At 34.8% G+C, this 21,346-nt stretch overlaps 2 protein-coding genes, 1 long non-coding RNA gene and 1 pseudogene across 4 annotated transcripts; 1 reads left to right on the plus strand and 3 right to left on the minus strand.

Moving 5' to 3' along the window:
• Positions 1–697: 697 nt before the first annotated feature.
• LOC121762202 lies at positions 698–10,315 on the minus strand (annotated as a pseudogene).
• Positions 5,145–6,559, minus strand: LOC121762263 (ABSCISIC ACID-INSENSITIVE 5-like protein 5). Of its 2 annotated transcripts, XM_042158081.1 has the most exons (3): positions 5,977–6,559; positions 5,393–5,504; positions 5,145–5,294 (listed from the first exon to the last, which is right to left on the minus strand). In XM_042158081.1, the coding sequence occupies exons 1-2, from the start codon at positions 6,380–6,382 to the stop codon at positions 5,437–5,439; spliced, it is 474 nt and encodes a 157-aa protein (XP_042014015.1). In that variant the 5' UTR covers positions 6,383–6,559; the 3' UTR covers positions 5,145–5,294; positions 5,393–5,436. The 2 variants fall into 2 exon arrangements, with proteins under 2 accessions (XP_042014015.1, XP_042014014.1); XM_042158080.1 differs by lacking the exon at positions 5,393–5,504 and having other exon boundaries at positions 5,977–6,557.
• A 1-nt stretch (position 10,316) lies between the features above and the next one.
• On the minus strand, positions 10,317–11,270 carry LOC121762203 (disease resistance protein RGA2-like). The gene has a single exon (XM_042158012.1). It carries the CDS (start codon positions 11,268–11,270, stop codon positions 10,317–10,319), a length of 954 nt encoding a protein of 317 aa, XP_042013946.1.
• Positions 11,271–11,322: 52 nt separating this feature from the next.
• LOC121762264 lies at positions 11,323–13,013 on the plus strand. Its single transcript, XR_006042182.1, has 3 exons — positions 11,323–11,451; positions 11,845–11,989; positions 12,671–13,013. It is a non-coding gene; the product is annotated as an uncharacterized LOC121762264 (long non-coding RNA).
• The last annotated feature ends 8,333 nt before the right edge of the window (positions 13,014–21,346 follow it).

Below are 21,346 nucleotides of genomic sequence, written 5' to 3' on the forward strand. Positions count from 1 at the left end.
TCTCCTCCTTGATAAGGGAGCTCAGATTATCAAGAAGGACTTGAAGAAATGCCTCCGCCATTATGGAACAACAATAGTTAACTTTTCTTCTTCTGATAGCCAAATGAGAAATTTGAGAGGAATGTATGTGTGTTTATGTTAGCAAGAATAGAATAATAAAACTTTGAAAAGTATATTTTGTAAAAGTAAAGGAGTTGGGCCACCTTGACGATTATCCATATGTTTTATAAAATTATATGAATTTTACAAATTGGTTCCAATTGGACCACATTGCATTGCCTTTCTACAATAATTTAAAGTGGAATTATTCTCTCACCACTTAGTAATCATTTTCTCTTATATAACTTTATTTTCCTGTGAAACGAATATGATAACTTTTAACTTTATATCTTACCAGATGAGGTTTATTTTATTTATAAGTATAATGGACAGGTGATTATAACAATTGTAGTGTGTTATTCATATTCACATCAATTTATTTGATTCACGAGGTATTATAAAGTTGATTAGCGCACGAGGGATGGAGGCTAGTCTCACGTATTTCATCTAATTGTAAAGTGATTAATTACACAATTGGATATAAAATGATTATTTTAGATTTGAAATCTATTAAGTGATTATATGGTATACTGTGCAAACACAGAGTAAAAATGATCATAAGATCTTTGAAGAAGGCAGCAAAAACAGAAAAAGTAAGTAATTCACAAACAATGTAAATATATAAATAAACTGTAATCTATTCTATGTCAACACGAACACGAATACGAACATGAGAAACACGACACTTTGGGAGTTGGGAACAGCACTCTACCAATCTTTGTACCTAATCGACTACCTTTCATTTTAAAAACTATTTCCACCTACATTCCATCGAAACATGGGATATGCATCCTAAGGCGAAGAAGCGCTAACTCTCTCTATACTCATCTACAACTCTCTCTATACTCATCCGAAGGCGAAGAACCACGTCGTATTCTATGTACTATTTACACAGACGTATCTCGTTCCACGACCCAGTTTGTGTCCTTCTCAAGCACTGTCTCTTCGCCCCGCTCTGCTGTTTCACCATCTCCAGCGCCTGCCAGCATCAAACAGAGAGATTATAAGATGGTGCTCGTTTCGGAAGGGGTTCATTATCTCTTCCCATCAGCAATGCCAAAAAGGATATAATGGGAAAAGTGGTCTCAAGAAAATATCAAAGAATTGAGTATTGATGGGAAGAGCCGGCTTCGTCTAGTAGAAATTTATCATTCGGAAAATGGGAAAATAGGATCGGTAGGGAGTGGAGACGAACAATCCGTCACCATTGCACAAACCAATGCTTGGATAAGGAAATGGAAGGGAGGATGAAATGATAAAAACACTTGTGTTAATGGGAAAAGTAGCAACAAGAAAATATCAAAGAGTGAAACATGACGGGAAGAGTCAGCTTCGTGTGGTGGAAATTCAATTTTCAGTAAATGGGATGAATAGGGAGTGGAGACGAAACCTCGGGTCACCACTGCTAAAAACCAAGAATTTGATAAGGAAATGGAAGGAAGGATGAAAATGGTAGCCACATATCAAATGTCGTATTCAAAATTTGGCGAAGCAACAAACCTGATTCTTCTGCACTTCCATTATCTCCGCCTGTTTCTTCTGCAATTGTTCGTTTTCCTCCTTTAATTTAGCAACTTCTGCTTCCAACTCCATGGTGTAAGCCTGCACGAAGCTGGTTAGTCAAGTTCAACGTCTAATTCCAACGTCTAATATGGTAATTTAGTGTAAGCATACACTAAATTACCTTGTGTAAAATGAGATCTCTAAGCGTCTCGTCACACTAGCCAAAGGCAATAAGCTAAGGTCGACAATGAAACATGATGGACCATGAAGGCAATAAGCTAAGGTTGACAAAGACCATGATAGCAATACATCATAGAAAAGACTGATATCTATCGTGAAGAAACTAAAACACTTTTAGAATCCTAATCAAACAACTGTGAATTCCGAAATTTGAACTTACTAGTCTTAAAGTAACTGTTGTGACAAAATAGGGCAATTGTGTAATCGACAAACGAAAGCACGTAAAGAAGGCACATAATTTACGTGGTTCGCCAATTGGCTACGTCCACGGGCAAGAACGGAGAACAAATTATATTATGACTGCAGTTACAGATTTCAGATCTAAGATCACGATCACAGAATTATGTGTTCTACTCACATATAAATAGGCACACGTGAGATCCTATCCTAATTAGGAAAATAATCATATCCTAATTAGAAAACATAATCCTATCCCAATTAGGAGACAAAATTCAAGGCATACTAACAAATCTTCACCTTGACTTGAATTCTCCTTCCAAATGCATCATCATAATACCAAACAAACAAACTTCTTCATCATTGCCTCAAATTTGCCCTCCACGGGCAACTAACAGCTCATGACATCAATATTACGCAAATCCAGCAAAATTTTGTTCAAATTTTCCAGATGATCCGAAGGGGCATACCTTCCTAATTGCGTAATCGAAACAAACGTTGCTTCAGGAGAACTTGTTGGTTAGAGACTTCGTCATGTAAAGACTCTCCAACTTTGTCCAAAGGGCAGTAGCAGTCTCCTGCTCAGCAACTTCGATGATAACATCGCCAGACAGACACAACATGATGGTCGAGTGGGCCTTTTCGTCTTAGGTTGTCCACTCCTCATCATCCTCCATTGCCTTCTTTGTTTTGAGCAGCGCCCACAAACTCTGCAGCAAGGATCGCATCTTGATTTGTCATAAGCCAAAATTATTTCTCCCGGTGAATTTGTCGACCTTCACGTTCAGAGCAGACATCTTGATCGATTAACACAGAAACCATAACAGATGTGGAATTCAAAACCCTAGTCTGAAAATCAAGCTCTGATACCAGTTTGTTGTGCCAAAATAGGGCAATTGTGTAATTGACAAACGAAAGAACGTAAAGAAGACACATAATTTACGTGGTTCGCCAATTGGCTACGTCCACGGGCAAGAAAGGAGAACAAATTGTATTATGACTGCAGTTACAGATTTTAGATCCAAGATCACGATCACAAAATTATGTGTTCTACTCACATATAAATAAGCACACATGAGATCCTATCCTAATTAAGAAAATAATCATATCCTAATTAGGAAACATAATCCTATCCCAATTAGGAGACAAATTCAAGGCATACTAACAGTAACAATTCCGGTCGCCTAGACATAAGCATACCAATTTATTGGCTCGGAAAGAGAGAGGAAGGCCAAAACCATTCATTTGTTTAGCTAGCTCAACATCTACCTCTCGGGCGCCCAACAGAGTCCTGAACATCTTAAAACATCACACAATCATTCTCCAACGCCAATATCAGATACACTACAAAAACTTGAAGAAAGCTAAGTAAAAACACAGAAACTTGCAATTAGTTCTACCTTAATCATGCATCTCACAAGTTTCTGCAGATCACATAAACCAAACAGATTCAGTTTCAGGACATCAATTCAATTCAAAATACAACCAACTTACAAATATCATATTTTTAGTTTAGTTTTTACGATTTTGAGCCAATATGAAATTAGAATTTTAATAAGGGCTTATATATACTCCCTAGGTCCACAAAAAATAGTCTAATTTGTGGACGGCACGGATATCTCAAAATGGAAAATGAGACTATTTGTCGTAGACGGAGGGAGTATTAATGTTTCAAAAATACTTATTTTTAAACACAAAGTTCATGAAAATTAGGAGCAACACATTTAAGGCTTGATGACAGGCAATGGAACCAAATTTGAAGAGCTTCTTTTGAATTGCATAATTTGAGGTTCTATAAGGTAATTGGTAAAATGGTTATAAGTGTGACATAAATGTTAAAGATGTTCATTTTACATGTAAATGTAGTGGTTTTATAATTATGGGCCTCACATATATATTAAGATTTAAGCCTCGGGATGAACAATCGAAGATCAAACTTAAAGTGGTAGGTTTACTTCATTTGTAACTACGGTAATTAGATAGTTATAATTAAGCCTAAGGATTACAAAAGAGTGTAAATGTACTTTTAGTTCAATGATAAGATGGTTATAAACTTACATAGATATACTTGGCAGAATGGCCAATCGAATTACAAGAAAAAAACATGGGTAATAAAATAACGATAATAACTAGAGTAAACAAATTATCATATAATCTTTGAAGAAGGCAGCAAAAACAGAAAACAGTAACTCACAAACAATGTAAATATATAAATAAACTATAATCTATTCAATTTTAATAAATCGCAAATATCAAAGCTAAGATCAAAATACATCATAAACATGAAAACTGCATATTCTCTACACATCCTAAACATATTAGAAACAGAGAAACTACAGATAAAAGATGAAAATTGTTAATACTTTGCAGAAATAGGCATATAAGGATAGGTCTTCTACTTTTGTAACTTATCAATCATCAACCGAGAACTGAAACAACATAATCGGCCGAACTAGTCGAAACAACAATATTCCCCGAAATTTTAGCTTACTATCCAACATAATAAAGAGACATGGTGAACTGCAGATGCCTACCTCTTTATTGGCTCGAAAGAGAGGGGCACGCACGAACCATTCATATGTTTGGCTAGCTCTACATCTTCGTCTTCGGGCACCGAACTAGATCCTCAACATCTTCAAACATCAAATAATCATTCTTCAACCAGATTATCAGATAAATTACAGAAAAATTCAAGGATGCTAATAAAAATAAAGAAGAGTACATTGAATTACAATTATTCAGAGTCTTCATAATCTTTCTCCTGGTGCATCTTCTTCACCTTGAAGAAAGATGTCGATTGAAGAACAGAGTAAAGGAGATGCGGCAAACGTGGGAAATCTTGTGCCAATCCTCTCCACTACCTCTCTGACAGCGCCTTTCCAGTTGTGGTCAATCTCTGATGCCTGCGCTGTGACCACTGCAACAGCTCTGCTCTTACGATCCGTAGGAACCAGCGTGAGCAGGGTCAACGTTGTTGCTTGATAGATGATCAATTCCAAACATCATAAACACAAGGAGGAAACAAGATTTTCACTAAGATTATCACAAACATCTTTCTTGCTGGGAAATGATTTTTTCAAACAGAGCAGCATCATTCATACTTCCTCTAATAGATTCTGTATGGAATAATCTAAGTAGAAGCACACAATAAGAATTTTTCCATCAAAAATGTTGACCAACACAAATTATAAGCGCTTGCATTCGACTCTGCACACTCGTAGCAGTACTTGCTTCGCCCCTTGCCACTGTGCCAACTTTTAGAAGTTCCCCCAACACTGAAATAAAGAAATACACACAAGAATTAAGAATTAGTGTATTATGTGTAAAAATAAAAATACAACTATAGTAGAATACATTGAAAGTAATTATTCACCATTTTCATATTCTTTCTCTAAAACTGTTTCCCATACATCTTCTTCATGCTGAAGAAAGATGTCCCTTGAAGACAAATAATGAATCATAGTTTTCGTGGAGAAATATTGATGCTGCGAACGTGAGAAATATACTAACTATAAATCATTCGACATGGCACCATACAGAACTTCATGAAAGGTAAAATATTCATTGGTTTGTTCCATATTTTTTAATGAAAACCGATTCTAAACATGAACCTAAATCTCGGGAAAAAGAAAGCAGACAGAATAGAGATGGATAGGGTTCAAATTTACTACTTAAGAGGACATTGGCCGCAAAAGATAGGAAGCGACTACAACTCTATAGGCCATTTCATTTGAACTCAAATTTCTCTTGCTTCAATCCCACAATTTCGAAATGTAAAGAAACCAAAGTAAAGATGCCCACACAAGATTCATCCCAAAAACAGCAAAAAGATAACAGAATCCAAATCTTGTATGCAAATGCAAATTGAGCCCACAACAAAATATCTATAAAGCTATCAGCTCAAAAGCATGATTCCCTAAAAATTGGGATACCCACACACACACACACACAGCTCACCGAAAATCCCAGCATTGTTAGCAGCAGCCAACTGAGCCTCCTCCCTCACAACCCCGGCACTCACCAAGAACTCCTCAAGTGTAATCTCCCCCAATGTCTGCTGCCTCGGCGACACGCAAAAGCTAGCAACGCTGACAGCTCCCTCCTTCGGTGCAACAACCTCTTTCGACATATCCCTCCACACCTCATCAACCGTCTTCTCGCTTAGCGTATGGGGAAGGATCAACGATCCCTGCCTCTGCAAGCCACCCCCTTCTTGGACACCACCAACACCTTCACCACCACCTCCACCAATGGCGGGAGCGAAGTTCTGATTATCTTCCGCACTCCATATACTCTTCAAAAGCTCATCCATGTTCATTGACCCAAAATCCTTCCCACTCCCCCATGGTATTCTGGAACTCATCAAAGGTCAAAGAATAGACAGAGGACTGCTGCGTTATTATTCGCCACCCTCCCACCACCGCCAGCTGGTGGTTCGTTCGCAAAATTCTTGAAATTTAAATTACTCCCCATTTCCAACACTTCCCCCCCTCACACTCCCACCAAACCAATCCAAACCAATCCCCCTTACTCAATCAAACCACAGAATAAACCCCAAAACCAATAAACAACAGATCACACCTTCCTATATCCTTCACTCCTTCAACAAATTCACCTACAATCAAAGGTGAAACCATCTATAATCAGCAGATTCACAGCTACCAAACACATAAAAACACAATCTTTAGCAACAAAATTGCAGATTATTCTCTCATGCTTCAATCTCACAACATAAATTGTAAGCAAATTTCTCTTGCTTCAATCCCACAATTTCGAAATGTAAAGAAACCAAAGTAAAGATGCCCACACAAGATTCATCCCAAAAACAGCAAAAAGATAACAGAATCCAAATCTTGTATGCAAATGCAAATTGAGCCCACAACAAAATATCTATAAAGCTATCAGCTCAAAAGCATGATTCCCTAAAAATTGGGATACCCACACACACACACACACAGCTCACCGAAAATCCCAGCATTGTTAGCAGCAGCCAACTGAGCCTCCTCCCTCACAACCCCGGCACTCACCAAGAACTCCTCAAGTGTAATCTCCCCCAATGTCTGCTGCCTCGGCGACACGCAAAAGCTAGCAACGCTGACAGCTCCCTCCTTCGGTGCAACAACCTCTTTCGACATATCCCTCCACACCTCATCAACCGTCTTCTCGCTTAGCGTATGGGGAAGGATCAACGATCCCTGCCTCTGCAAGCCACCCCCTTCTTGGACACCACCAACACCTTCACCACCACCTCCACCAATGGCGGGAGCGAAGTTCTGATTATCTTCCGCACTCCATATACTCTTCAAAAGCTCATCCATGTTCATTGACCCAAAATCCTTCCCACTCCCCCATGGTATTCTGGAACTCATCAAAGGTCAAAGAATAGACAGAGGACTGCTGCGTTATTATTCGCCACCCTCCCACCACCGCCAGCTGGTGGTTCGTTCGCAAAATTCTTGAAATTTAAATTACTCCCCATTTCCAACACTTCCCCCCCTCACACTCCCACCAAACCAATCCAAACCAATCCCCCTTACTCAATCAAACCACAGAATAAACCCCAAAACCAATAAACAACAGATCACACCTTCCTATATCCTTCACTCCTTCAACAAATTCACCTACAATCAAAGGTGAAACCATCTATAATCAGCAGATTCACAGCTACCAAACACATAAAAACACAATCTTTAGCAACAAAATTGCAGATTATTCTCTCATGCTTCAATCTCACAACATAAATTGTAAGCAAATTTCTCTTGCTTCAATCCCACAATTTCGAAATGTAAAGAAACCAAAGTAAAGATGCCCACACAAGATTCATCCCAAAAACAGCAAAAAGATAACAGTATCCAAATCTAGTATGCAAATGCAAATGCAAATTGAGCCCACAACAAAATATCTATAAAGCTATCAGCTCAAAAGCATGATTCCCTAAAAATTGGGATACCCACACACACAGCTCAAGAGAAAACTAACCGCAACTCCCAAAATGGAAACTGAACAAAGCAGTCCCAATTAACAGTTATCAATTAACAGTCCAAAATGGTAATGGAAAGCGAGATGAAAAAGTCTGTGGAGAGTGAGGGAATCCTACTTTTATATATTAGTTTTATAATAAAATATAAGTTAGTAGAATAAGTTGGTGGAATATAAGGTCCACTATCAAAAATATTAAAAAGAAAATGTGACAAATTTTATCGGATAGATAAAAATAAAAAAATGTGACAAAATTTAAGAGACACTGTATCTATTAAGCAAAGGCTGCAAATTGAGAAGAATAGACTGGAATAGAATCACTCACCAACTTCATATACTTTCTCCAAAGCTATTTCTGGTACATCTTCGCCATCTTGAAAAGAGATATCAATTGAAATAGTTGAGTTAATTTGGAGAAATAGAGATGCGGCGAACGTGGGCAATCTTGTGCCAATCCTCTCCGCTTCCTCTCTGACATCGCCTTTCCAATTGTGGGCAACCAGCGACTGTTAGCTCTTTCAGATTTGGCAGAGCTGGAATCGTTACAATCTTTGGGCAGTCTTTAACTTGGAGTGTAGTAAGAGATGGTAGCTGATCTGGGAGTGATTCGAGCTCGGGAAGACCCCTTAGATCTAGCAGAGTGAGGTGCTGAAAGGCTTGAGGCAAGCGCGTCATCTTTGGAAGATACTGTAACAGGAGGAACGTAATATTATGGAGTTGTTTAATATCCTCTGGCAGCTCTACTATCTCTCGGCAATTGTATATACAGAGCATAGACAGAGCAGTAAGGTGCCGCAGCATCCCTTCTGGTAAACATCTTATTGTACAATTTTCTAGAATTAAACTTGTAAGCTCTTTTAAGGCTTGCAGACCTTCTCTTGTCGCAGAGATATCTTTTGCACCCATAATTGTCAGTTTTCGGACTTTACTGAACTTTGACAGTGTTTCTATTGGGATAAATGCCAGGCTCTCCTCAATTTCCACGCCGAGACGGCTAGGAATGTCCTCCTCAGATAATAAACCCAAAGTTGAGCTACTGCATGTTAAATCCTCCAACTTTTGGAGGGATGAGAGTGGTGGCAGTATTAATGAAGAGCAACGCTCAATCCATAGTGTTTCAAGATTTGGGAATGCATCTTTAATCCCTTGCTCCTTTGAGAGCCCCTTCAGATTTGGGAGATCAAATAAGTGCAGATGTTCAAGAGCTGCAAACTGTATCTTAACCGGATGTCCACTCTCAACTTCTTCTTCTTCGATAATGTACTCCACCCCCACATCATTTAAGGTCAGCGACTTGAGACAAGGTAGCCCTCCCAGATTTGGAAAACGCTTACAATTTTTGCAATTCCATATATCAATCCAAACTACTTTTTGCAGAGATGAATTTTTCATCCAATCTGGAATATATCTACCACCGAAGCCTTCTATAAAAAGTTTTTCAAGATTGGGATGAGGTTCAAGTGCTTCCAACACCTTTTCATCAACTTCCTCCTCTGACTTGGATCGATCATTTCTTTCCCAACCATGAAAGATTGTTTTTTTCCGCAATCTTTGCTTTCTTTGCATCCATATGGTCTTTTACTCTCTCCAAATGCCTAATATGAAGCTTTCCACCGAGGTTCATACATTCCAGTTCATCAAGTTTGTTACCTCTCTTGAAACCAACAACAAACATACTCAATGTTTTCAGGCCATTTAACTCTCTCATTTTGGATGGCATCTCACACAATGACTCGCAGTCCCACAAACATAGATGTCGAAGATTAAGTAAGGATGTGAGCTTCTTAGGTAAAGCCTCAAGCCTTTTACAGTAATCCAAGTTGAGGGTTTGCAAGTTCCAAAGAGTACATAACGAGTTGGGGAGAGTTTGCATTTCAGAACTAGACAAATCCAAGGATCGCAAATGTTTAAGATTACCGATGGAAGGAGGCAAATCTTGTACTGTGCTATGAGGGGCATTTAACACTCTTAAACTTGTGAACTCCAAGATGGAAGTAATGTTCATATCTTGTTGAAAAGATTTAGGAAACACAAGAGTTTTTTGTAGCAAATTTACCTCGCGGATAGTTGATGCACTTGCTAGATTTCTTTCACTTTGTACTCCGGGAACTTTGTTCTCCATAATTGACTCTGCCAGATCATGAACGAGATCATGCATACTGATATTTTCATACTCATCTACTTGTAGAAGAGATCTGAGTAGTAGCTCATTACATATTTGATTTCCAACATCTTCCACTTGAAGAGTCCCCTTTGAAGAAATGTAGCCATGAGCCATCCATAGACGTTTCAGTTCTTCTTTTTCAATGTAATGGTCCTTAGGAAATGCCTAACAGAGACACCTCTTCGTCTGCTTCGAAGGCGCACTGCCGCATCAGTGCCCAACAATGCTCATCCGACAACCCCTCAAGGCAATGACATGGAAGTGTTCTCATGATATCAGCAACTTTCTTCTGGCGCGTGGTAACGACAACTGATGAACCAGTTGAGCCACATGATAGAACATCTCTCAGCTCAAACCATTTACCCTGGTGGTCGTTCCAAACATCATCCATCACAATCAAATATCTTTTTTTGCTCAACAATTCATAGAGGCGACTCTCTGCAGCATCCAAGTGTTGAAGATCCGATGATTTTCCACTCCCTCCAGTGGCAGACTCAATCATGGCCTTCACCAAAGTCTTCATCTCAAAATTATCAGATACACAAACCCAAATCCTTAGATCAAAGTGCTCTTTCACCTGCGGATCATTGAAGACTAGTCTAGCGAGAGTGGTCTTCCCAAGGCCGCCAACACCTATGATTGGCAGCACGGACATCTCCTGTCTCTCCTTCACATCATTCACCAAGATCTTCACAATTTTGTCTTTATCTTCTTCCCTGCCATGAATCTTATCAGATTGGTTCAACAGGGAAGCCGTCTCGCGTGAGGCAAGAGCAGCTTCTCTTGGCCTATCAATAGGCATCTCGCGCAGATGAAACCTATCGCGCTCCGCAGCAATGACCTCCACTTTCTCGTTGACCTGCTTCATCCTCCTTGCGATGTTGTGGCGATACAATAATTTCTTGAGGCTGTACCGGCTGAGTTTGGAATGAGACTGGTTGAGTTTGGAGACATGAGTGTTGCACTCATCCAATATGTCATCAACCTCGTAAGCAATAGCGGTGAGCTTCTGCAGCCAGTTTCGAATTGGCTTGCTCTCGATTTGCTTGTCTTCGGCATCCTCCAGCACAGCTTGGATGGTGGTGAGAGTGCTACAGAGCTTCTTCATCTCATCATCGACGCCCAAGATCAGTCCGATCTCCTCCTTGATAAGAGAGCTCAGATTATCAAGAACGATCTGAAGAAATGCCTCTGCCATTATGGAACAACAACAATTAAGGATTCTTTTTTCTGATAGGCAAACCAGATATGAGAAGGCTGAATGAATGTGAGAGGAGAATGGTGTATTGGTATGTAAGTATTGTCACTTTGTATTTCCAAGAATTGTCAATTTGTATAAAAGATAGAGGAATGGGCCACCTTGCACTGTCTTTTGTTCTATAATTCAAATGTTAGCAATGGAATAATATGAGGCATATTAGACGGTTTGTCCATATGTTAATCAAGATTGAATTGTTTATTGGTTTGATGATAACATCCACTTCACCTTATTAATATTTTCTTATTGATGTTATGATCCACTAAATATTTCTAACCACTCACTGGGACCACCACTATGCATTGCCTATCTTCAATAATTTAAAAGTGTAACTACCAACTCTTTATTCTCTCTCAACTCAACTTGTGCATTTCATTTAGTCTGTACTAATTCATTTTTTTTGTTTTTTCTTTGGCTGTAATAGAAAGAGCTGCGCTCAGCATGGGTGAGAGGCACTTGTTAGGGAGATTTACAAAATGTAAACAAATCGGATTTCCTGAAAGGCGTGAAACACTTTCAGATCAAATCAATTTGGTGGTTTTACCAATATTTGATCGGATACAATTCAGGTATTGAAGTAATTCGTATGTTAATTTTTAAGTATGGTTAGTGAGAATGAGTCTCACCTCAGATTTTCCAAAATTGGAATGTTCATACTCTTTGGGGACGAATGAAAGTGCATACTCTTCATGGGACGGAGGGAGTATATAATATGTCTAGAGCTCTATTTTTGTACGTTCCATGAGGTACACTATATGTCCAAGAATTATATACCAAGTTGTAAAGGAAGAGGATGAGATCTAATATATTGAGGAAGACTAAGCATTTTCCGATAGGATGAGATATGCTTGCTTCACTTTATAAGTATTTATAAATGAAATATATCTTGACAGCAAAGTACAGAATCTACACATTAGATCGAATTATTACATAAATCTTACTTTGGAATATGGAAGTTCACTTCAATCATTGTAAAAAACAACTTTAAATTTGTATCATTTTCAATCTCAATTTAATTTTGTGTAATTGTGGCTGATTGGTTATAACTTAAACTAATTTCAAATAGTTTTTACTTTATCAATTAATGTGATTGGGTTCCATGTAAATAGCGGGGATAACTGCTTAATTTGCAGTCGATTTTGTAATTTTGACAATAAGTTTCGCTATAGAAAATGTGCACCTACTAAATATCTCACACCATTATATATTTATATTAATATATAGTCCCTAATTATTATAGTAATTTACAGGTACTTTACACTTGGCTATAACTCTACACCATGCTGAAAACTCTAAAAGCCAACAACCCTCAACCCGAATTGTTTTTGAGCAAACAATACGAGCTTAGGCATCTCGCTTTCGTCGATGAATCCATCGGAATTCGTGTCGACTGCCTTGAGAACTCGCTTGGCCTTCCTCTTGCAGAACCACCCGCCCGTGGCGTGGATGGCCTCCCGGAGCTCCTCCACGCTTATCCGGCCGTCCCCGTCTTCGTCGAACTTCTTCAACCATTTCTTGAACTCTTCCATGGTTAATTCTAGTTTACCATGGCAATTGACGACCCTATTAGGATACCTAATTAATGCCATTTTTTTAGTTTGTTTGGGAGTGTTGCATGAATAGAGATGGTCTCATTTTATATATATAAGAAGTGTGTTTGTGAAACTTCAAATAGTTGAATAAGAATCGATTAAAGGAGTCAAGAAAAGAATATTTCAGTTACTGGTGGAGGCAGGTTAAATTATTGCACTTATAAAAGAAACAAATATCATAATCAACATCTCTATAGTAAAAGGAGAATATATTATACCTATAAAAGATAATCATAAAAATAATTAACATCTCTATAGACTGTAGTAAAAGGAGAATATATTTGAAAGATATTTTTTCCGTATCTTGTGGAATGAATTAATCTATAGATTATTATTATCTACATGATATATATGAATATAATTCTTTAGGTTTCGTGATCATTGCATCAAATAAATGGCTAATCTAACAAAGTAGGAAATTATGAGTTCAATAAGTGATGGGATCGAAGATTTGGATATATATATGTTATTCCAAAAAGGTACATATCATTTGATTGCTTATACGGAAAGCAAAAGTTTAATTTTATTATTCAAGGAAATGATTTGGTTTGATTTGCATTACTTGTATATGATGCTTCCATTTAAATCTTATAATATTAGTAGGAGTTATCATCATTCATTTAAAAATAAATAAAGTAAATTCATATTTTTGGCTTTCAATAATATAATTTTAAGATTTTATTATATAATTTTCTTTATTTAATAAAATTCATAATGTAATTAATTAGTTGCTATGTATGTGAAAAATAAGAAAAATTTCAGAAAGTATGAGATGAAAATTTAAAGGGAATGCAAAACTAATACATGGGGAATGTGATAAGGTAAGAGTGGAAGGGAAAGTAGTTTGAGCACTTGAGACAAACGATGAGATGCAACTCAGTTAGTAAGAGGTTAATTTCTTCTTCATTCAACAGATGGAGGATTCGAGTCATCACAGGAGTTGATAAGAAATCATTATTGATCATGTTTGAACAAAAAGAGATAGATTGAGACAATGCTTCAACCTAATCCTTCTTGGAATGCTATTATCAGATATGTAGCATTTCCATGACCATTTATAACTGATACCCTACGCTCATCTTCACCACGGGCTTAGGAAACCGAACAAGCAGCCACGTTAATGAATCGAAACCTCCTCCGTACCAGCTGACCCTTCAACCTTCGCGTCGATATCAAATTGCAGTGAAAACCTCCTAGAATTGGCGAACTCCATCCCACAAATTGCAATGTCTGCTTGCACAATCATGGAATAAGAGATCAAGTTTTTAATGAAAATAAGATTGCCTACTAAATAGTTTATTTGTATTAGTAGATGATATAAATTTTTATATGAAATTAATAAAATAGGATAGAAAGGAAAAAAAATGGTTGGAATATGAGGTGAATAAATGAAAGTAGGAGAAAAAAAATGGTGGATCATATTATCGATAATGGAAAGAAACTAATATATGTGGACATGCCAAAATATAAAAACAAGACCATTTTATCATGGACGACAAAAAAAAACAAACTTAAATACGTTAAATATTCCACAATTGAACTAACAAAGACTATTGACACTAAAATACATTAAACACGTTAAATAATCCATCTAAAATTCTAATCTAACACATAAGATCGCCCTCCTTTAATGAAGGCCAAAGCATTTATAACCCAAAATATTTCAAATAAAATACTATAAAATACAAATCCTAATTAAGCTTAAACTCAATCTTAAACTAAACTATTAAACTTTCTAAGCAAATACGAATCTAAAGCTTAAACTAAAAAGTGAATAACAATATTTCGATATATATTTTGTTAGAGATGTACCTCAGGGGCTATGTAGCCGAGGGGTTCCGGTTGTACCGGTCATCTCACTTGGATTTTTAGCTTCGACACGAGCCACTCCAAAACCAGTGATTTGCAGTCTACTTTTGGGACCTATAACCATGTTTCCTGCTTTGATATCACGGTGTACGACCCTTTGTGCGTGAATATAGCATAGCCTACGAGACCAAGACATAAAAATACAATAAACATGGTCTATTTATCAAAAACAATAAAAGTGAAATGAGACAGACACATCATATAAAGGTAAAACATTGAATCTTAAAATATACGACAAATAGTAAAAGTGAAATAAGACGATCTACAAGATCAAGAAACATCATGTAAAGGTAAAACATTGAATCATAAAAAAAATACAATAAATATAGCCTACAAGACCAAGAAACGACATACAAAGGTAAAATATGAAATCATATAAAATACAATAAATATAGTCAATTTTAAAAAAAAATTAGTAAAAATGAAATGAGATATTTAATGGACATGTTAGTGAAAGATTTACCCGAGGTCCAAAGCAAACTAGATCACGGCTTTGAAGGGAAGCTTCTTTATTCGATTATTGAATAAGTGGTTCTTCAACGTGCCTCCGGAGATATGTTGTGTTACAACAAAGCAGCTCATACGACCCTCGGAGGAGGCCGGAAATTTTAACTGCGAAGCACCCATTGACGCGCCAATACACTATAGCAAGAATTACTTGTTATAATAAATGAAACAAAAAGAGTGGAAAAGGTTGGATATTTAAAACAAATCATATTACATATGTGATGTTGGAATGGCTGAGCCTTTGCCAAAGAGAAACCTCCTGTTTGAATAGGGCTATAATCTCAGCCGCTGACCTTGTGCCATCTTGCAAATCCAACAACTTAGCTGCATATAAAATACTCATGTTTTTCTATAATAACAAACCATTTCTATCCACATAAAATAGTAAATGTTTTTCACCAAATTTAGTACCTAAACTTTTGCACAATTTATTTCCCTTATTTACAATTTTAGTTAAAACTCGTGTCATCCACTACATGAACTATTAAAGAAGCATATATTATGACGAGAGGCAGACTAAATGGACAAATTGAAAAAAAAATACATAAAGTTAGGTCAAATTCCAACTTTTAAAAACTGTCAATTATATCGAAAAATCTCAGCATGCTACGTTTCTAAATTTATTAACACATGGCGTACATGTTTAAAAATTTAATATGAACGACTAAGTGTATTAAACAACATGTAGCCGAAATCTTACATAATTTCCCCTAAATCATACATACTTTACTTACTACTAAGCACACATATGGGATTAAGCAAAATTTTACCAAATATCATGGTTTTTATTTGCAATTTGCCCGGTAAAAAAAATTAAGCCAAATTAACTACTATTGATATTTAAAAGCTTAATAAGATCAATATTCAGAAAACAAATTTGAGCAAATATGGCATATATATATATATAAACCCAACAATATTGAGATAGAAGAAAGTAGCATCAACATCTTGTCCCATATAAGTGCCTCGGTAGGTTCCTTGAGTTATAAGTTGTCGAATTTCTAACGCAGTCGGATCGATCTCCCACGCCTCGGGCTTTTTGAAAGTCTTGCTCATAACCTTGCTCAATTGTAAATCTATACTCTTCAAATCAATCTTATCCGCCCTAACCATGCCCTTCAATTCCTCACTTCGATCGATCCATCCGGCTATTGCTCAAAGTTTCTCTATTGCATCTATATCCATAACATGTCATTATTGCTACAAAGTTATTTTTTGTTATATATTCTGTATTTTAAGAGAAATTCCATTTAAGAACATATATATAGTTGGTTTGATGTAAATAGCGACACACATTGCGCATTATTTTATTTTTCTTTTAAATTAAGGTTGTTATATAGCAATATTTTTATATTAAAAATGAAATTATTCTTATTTTAAATAAAAGTTATTATATTTTACAAATAAAAGCGATTGTTTTGACAGTAATAAATAAAAATTGTTTTAATCAATGAAAGTTATTGTTTGAATGTACAAAAGTTATTTTATCCATCCCAAGAAAAGTGATGGATTATTTTAGGTAAGAGATTTTAAAATAGAAAAGAGAATAATTTAAATAGTAAGAAAAGAAGTGGGAGATGTAAATATGTTAGTAATATGTTTTTGCTAAAAAGGAAATTTCATCACTTGGGACAATAAAACAAAAGAATGTCTCATGTAAATAAAAGTTTTTATGCTAAAGAATAAATTTTATTGTTCCTTGTGAATAAAATACACATATACCTGCGAATACAAAGAATATAGAGTAAAAAATTGAATATTTGACTTAGTATAGAAAGCAAGAAAAAAAGAAAGTAAAGCAACAAAATAAAATTGCAAAAACGAAAGGGAATTTTTCGGGCCCAAGTACCAGACAAAGAGAAATTTGCGAACATAGGCCCAAGTCATATGGTATAATACCCCTCTATCCGCTATTAGGAGTCTCATTTTATTGCGGTAATAATTTTAAGAAATGTTAAAAAATTATTGATGAAAAAAATTAGTAAAATATAGGTCTCACTAATTTTATAAGATATATAAGTGTAATGAATTAATAAATATAGAGTCCTATTACGTAAAAATAAATCGGAACTTCTATTTGTGGACGAACTAAAATGAAAAAAATCAGAATTCCAATTCACAAACAGTATTATAATTATGACAATGCGCCTGACTTTCCTCAATAAATTAATATCATTATGTACATTATAATTATATAATATAACTATCTAGATATTTATAACAGAAATATCTAAAGGTTTATAATATATCTTGAAAATGGATAATAATGGTAGAGAATTTTAGAATATCCATATAATCTATATATAGGTGTGTTGTAAAAAAGTTGAGGAGAGATAAAGTATAGTATAACTTAGTCAACCACAACAATAGTCAAGCGCAGCTAAAAATTACTGCAAAAAGTTTACTTTTAGAGACGCAATGGAAATTTTTAAAAATAATCATAATTTAGGGTGTAAAAAAAGCGTCTTAAGTTGGAGACAAATTATTTTAATCTTTTACTTTTTTATAGGACGCGTCTATTTGTGATCTCTAATTTTAGTTGGGACACTAATAATAAGAACATTTTATGAAACATTGGTGTTATAATTAGACTCACAATTTAGCGTTCTTAATAATGTTCTAAATTAAGAGGTTGGACATCTTATGAAACTTCGGTGGTATAATTAGACTCATAAATTAGCGGTCTTAATAACGTTCTAAATCAATAGGTTGCTATTCGTATGTTTATAGAGTGAAAGTATATCTAATATCACGTTTTATGTTTTATTTGAATTTTAGATAGATTTAGAGCGGGAGAAAGATTTGAACTTATCTAGTTATTATCTTTTAAATTAATTTTGTATTTATATAGATATGTTTTAGAATTTAATGAAGATAGAGATGGAAAAAAAAGAATTATTGTATCCTTTTATTAATTTTATTATATATACCCTAAAATAAAAAAATATAAAGATATATTCTTGATTTATTTAAAATATTTTGACATATTAAAGAAAAATTAGAATTTGAAGAACGTTAATTGTATTTATTATTAGTAGTATAAAGAAAACACAACAGGTTAGAAATTATAAATACTTTCCATACCAGAGCTTTTATTATAAAGCTTGTTCATTTCTCTATTTTTGCTATTCATGCTTGTTTTTAGTTTAATACCAAGAAATTACAACACAACTATACTTTTTTTAAAAAATTCATTAAATATTTGTAAATTAAATCGAATTTTTATTCTACTCCATTATTAATTTAATTCTGTATGCTCCTCCATAATATATGCGCGGCCGGCTATTGCTCAAAGTTTTTCTATTGCATTCACAACATGTTATATTATTGCTACAAAGTTAATTTTTGTTATCCTGCCATTTAATTTTATATTCTGTATTTTAAGAGAAATTCCATTTAAGAACATAAATATAAGTTGATTTGATGTAAATAGCGACACACATTGCGTATTATTGCTAAAAGTCATTTTTTTATCAAACAAATGTTATTTTTCTTTTAAATTAAGGTTGTTATATTATTTACTAAAAATGAAATTGTTCTTCTTTTAAATAAAAATTATTATATATTTTATAAACAAAAGCTATTGTTTTGACGTACAGTAATAAAAAAAATTGTTTTAATCAAAGAAAGTTATTGTTTAAATGAACAAAAGTTATTTCATCCATCCCAATAAAAGTGATGGATTATTTTAGGTTAGTGATTTTAAAAAGTGTTAAATTATTAAGTTAATAGATAGGAAAGAGAATAATAAAAGTAATAAGAAAAGTGAGAAAGAAGTGGGAGATGTAAAAGTGTTAGAAATATTTTTTGCTAAAAAGGAAATTTCATCACTTGCCATGTAATGGGACAATAAAGCAAAAGAATGTCAATAATATTCATTTGAAATAGAATAGAGAAAACAGGATTCATGCTAAAGAATAAAATTTATTGTTCCTTGTGAATCAAATACACATATACCTGCGAATACAAAGAAGATTGGTCAAGTAAAAAATTGAATATTTGACTTAGTCTCTCTTTCTCAGCTAAGATGATATATTTCTTAGTTATCACAGAAATTTAGGAGTTGTTGGTTAATGTGTTTAATCAGAGAGAAAAAGAATTGAATATTTTAATTGGAGTGGGAAAATTGGAGAGGAAAAATTACCAAAAATAAAAATATATCATCTTATTTAAGACAAACTAAAAAGGAAAAGTGTGTTATCTTAGCTGTGACGAAAGAAAATGTATAAAAAATATGAAAAAAAGAGTATGCATTTAGATACAACTAAATATCTATGTTAACAAAAGTAGTAATTCCTTGAAGAATCCTATCCGATCAAGAGTAATTATCCATCTTTGAATCAGATGCACTCTGAAAACGATTTCAATTTCAAGAATAATTTTGTACCAATTTCTAGACTGATACCACAACTCCTTTACATATCAGATATCAAACCTACTTTTGATTGAATTGATTAATATAGTTTAACTAACTTTTGCATGCATTATTGAAATAGTAATTAATTTTTATAATGCAATCAATCCAACATAGTTAAAAAGTAAAAAAGATAAAAGTTTTTCTCCTTATCCTCAAAATATCCTATCGATTCGGATGTTATTCCTGAAAATTCAGTCTCGCGTGTTTCCATTATTAAATATACTTATTTTTCAGGATATGTGGTTTAACTATTAAATAATTTCAAACACCTTCATATTACAATGATTAAGGTTCTAAATATAAGATAAAAAGTAGTTACCATCTAACAAAACAGAATTCTTGAATCTCGAAAGGATGTTTGTAGTTATCTCTTCAAATCAAATCTTCAATAACATGTGAAAGTTGAGACTCACCTTAAGGTACAGTAGTTAGATATTTTCATCTAGTAAACTATATTAGATAGTGGCGAATACAGGATTTTCGAGTCCATGCAATAACTGAAGTCTATTAGCTTTCGACTTTCTTTCTTCTTTTCTCTGTTTTTCCATCTTATCTTAATCAATGTCTCTATACATTTTATTTTTAAAACTTAATTATCAATCAATAACAAGCTATAATTGGACATAATTAACCTAAGATGTCAAAAGCTCAAATGACTAAATAAAATTTTAAAAGAAATGAAATGACTATATAATAATACTAAAAAGAATTGAATTCAAATATGACGGGAATATGTGAAAAGGTGAGATATATTGATAAAAATATAATTTCCATCTCAAATTCTCATACAAAAGTGAAACTAAAATAAGATGAACCCTAACTAGTAGTACTAGTACTATACTACAAACCCTAGCTAGTTAGCCAATTGCATGCTTTCTTGCAAATTCAATGAAGGAGTTGAGCTCATCTCCGCGGATGTAACCGTCGCCGTCCTTGTCGGCCGCCTCCATGCAGCGGGCGGCGTACCACCGGGAAAACAACCGGAGCCACCGCCCTCCTTTCTCGCCAATAGCCACCCGCAGCTCCTTCTCGCTAATCTTGCCATCCTTGTCCGTGTCGTATTTCATGAACCAATTTTCATCGATTTCTCCGAGAAAGGTTGTTTTTTCGGGAACAACGCCGCCCAAGTGCCCGATAGCCGGTGCCCGTGCCGCCATGTGTGTGTGTGTGTGAGTTTTACTTGAGGGAATTAATGGGTGAAAATGCTTAGAGAGAAGGGCATACTTTATAGTGTGCTAGTGTTGTGATTCCAAAAAAAAGGTGAAATAATTGAATGAATAAGAATAAGAATTATTTATGTGATATGCATGCTTGCTTATTTTTGGAGTTTAAAGGTGATAAATGATATAAAAAAAATTACAAGCTTATTTCAAAATTACATGAATTTTATGGTATAAACAAATGTCAATTAAATTTTAGATTTTTTTTGGGTTAATATAAATGGTACTACTAAACTATTATAAGAATTTTATTTTGGTTATTAAATTTTATTTAGATTAAAATGTATGCTAAGCATGTATTTTGTATCATCATTTGGTTAG

This window comes from Salvia splendens, chromosome 13 (assembly GCF_004379255.2).
Source record: "Salvia splendens isolate huo1 chromosome 13, SspV2, whole genome shotgun sequence".
NCBI lineage: Eukaryota > Viridiplantae > Streptophyta > Magnoliopsida > Lamiales > Lamiaceae > Salvia > Salvia splendens.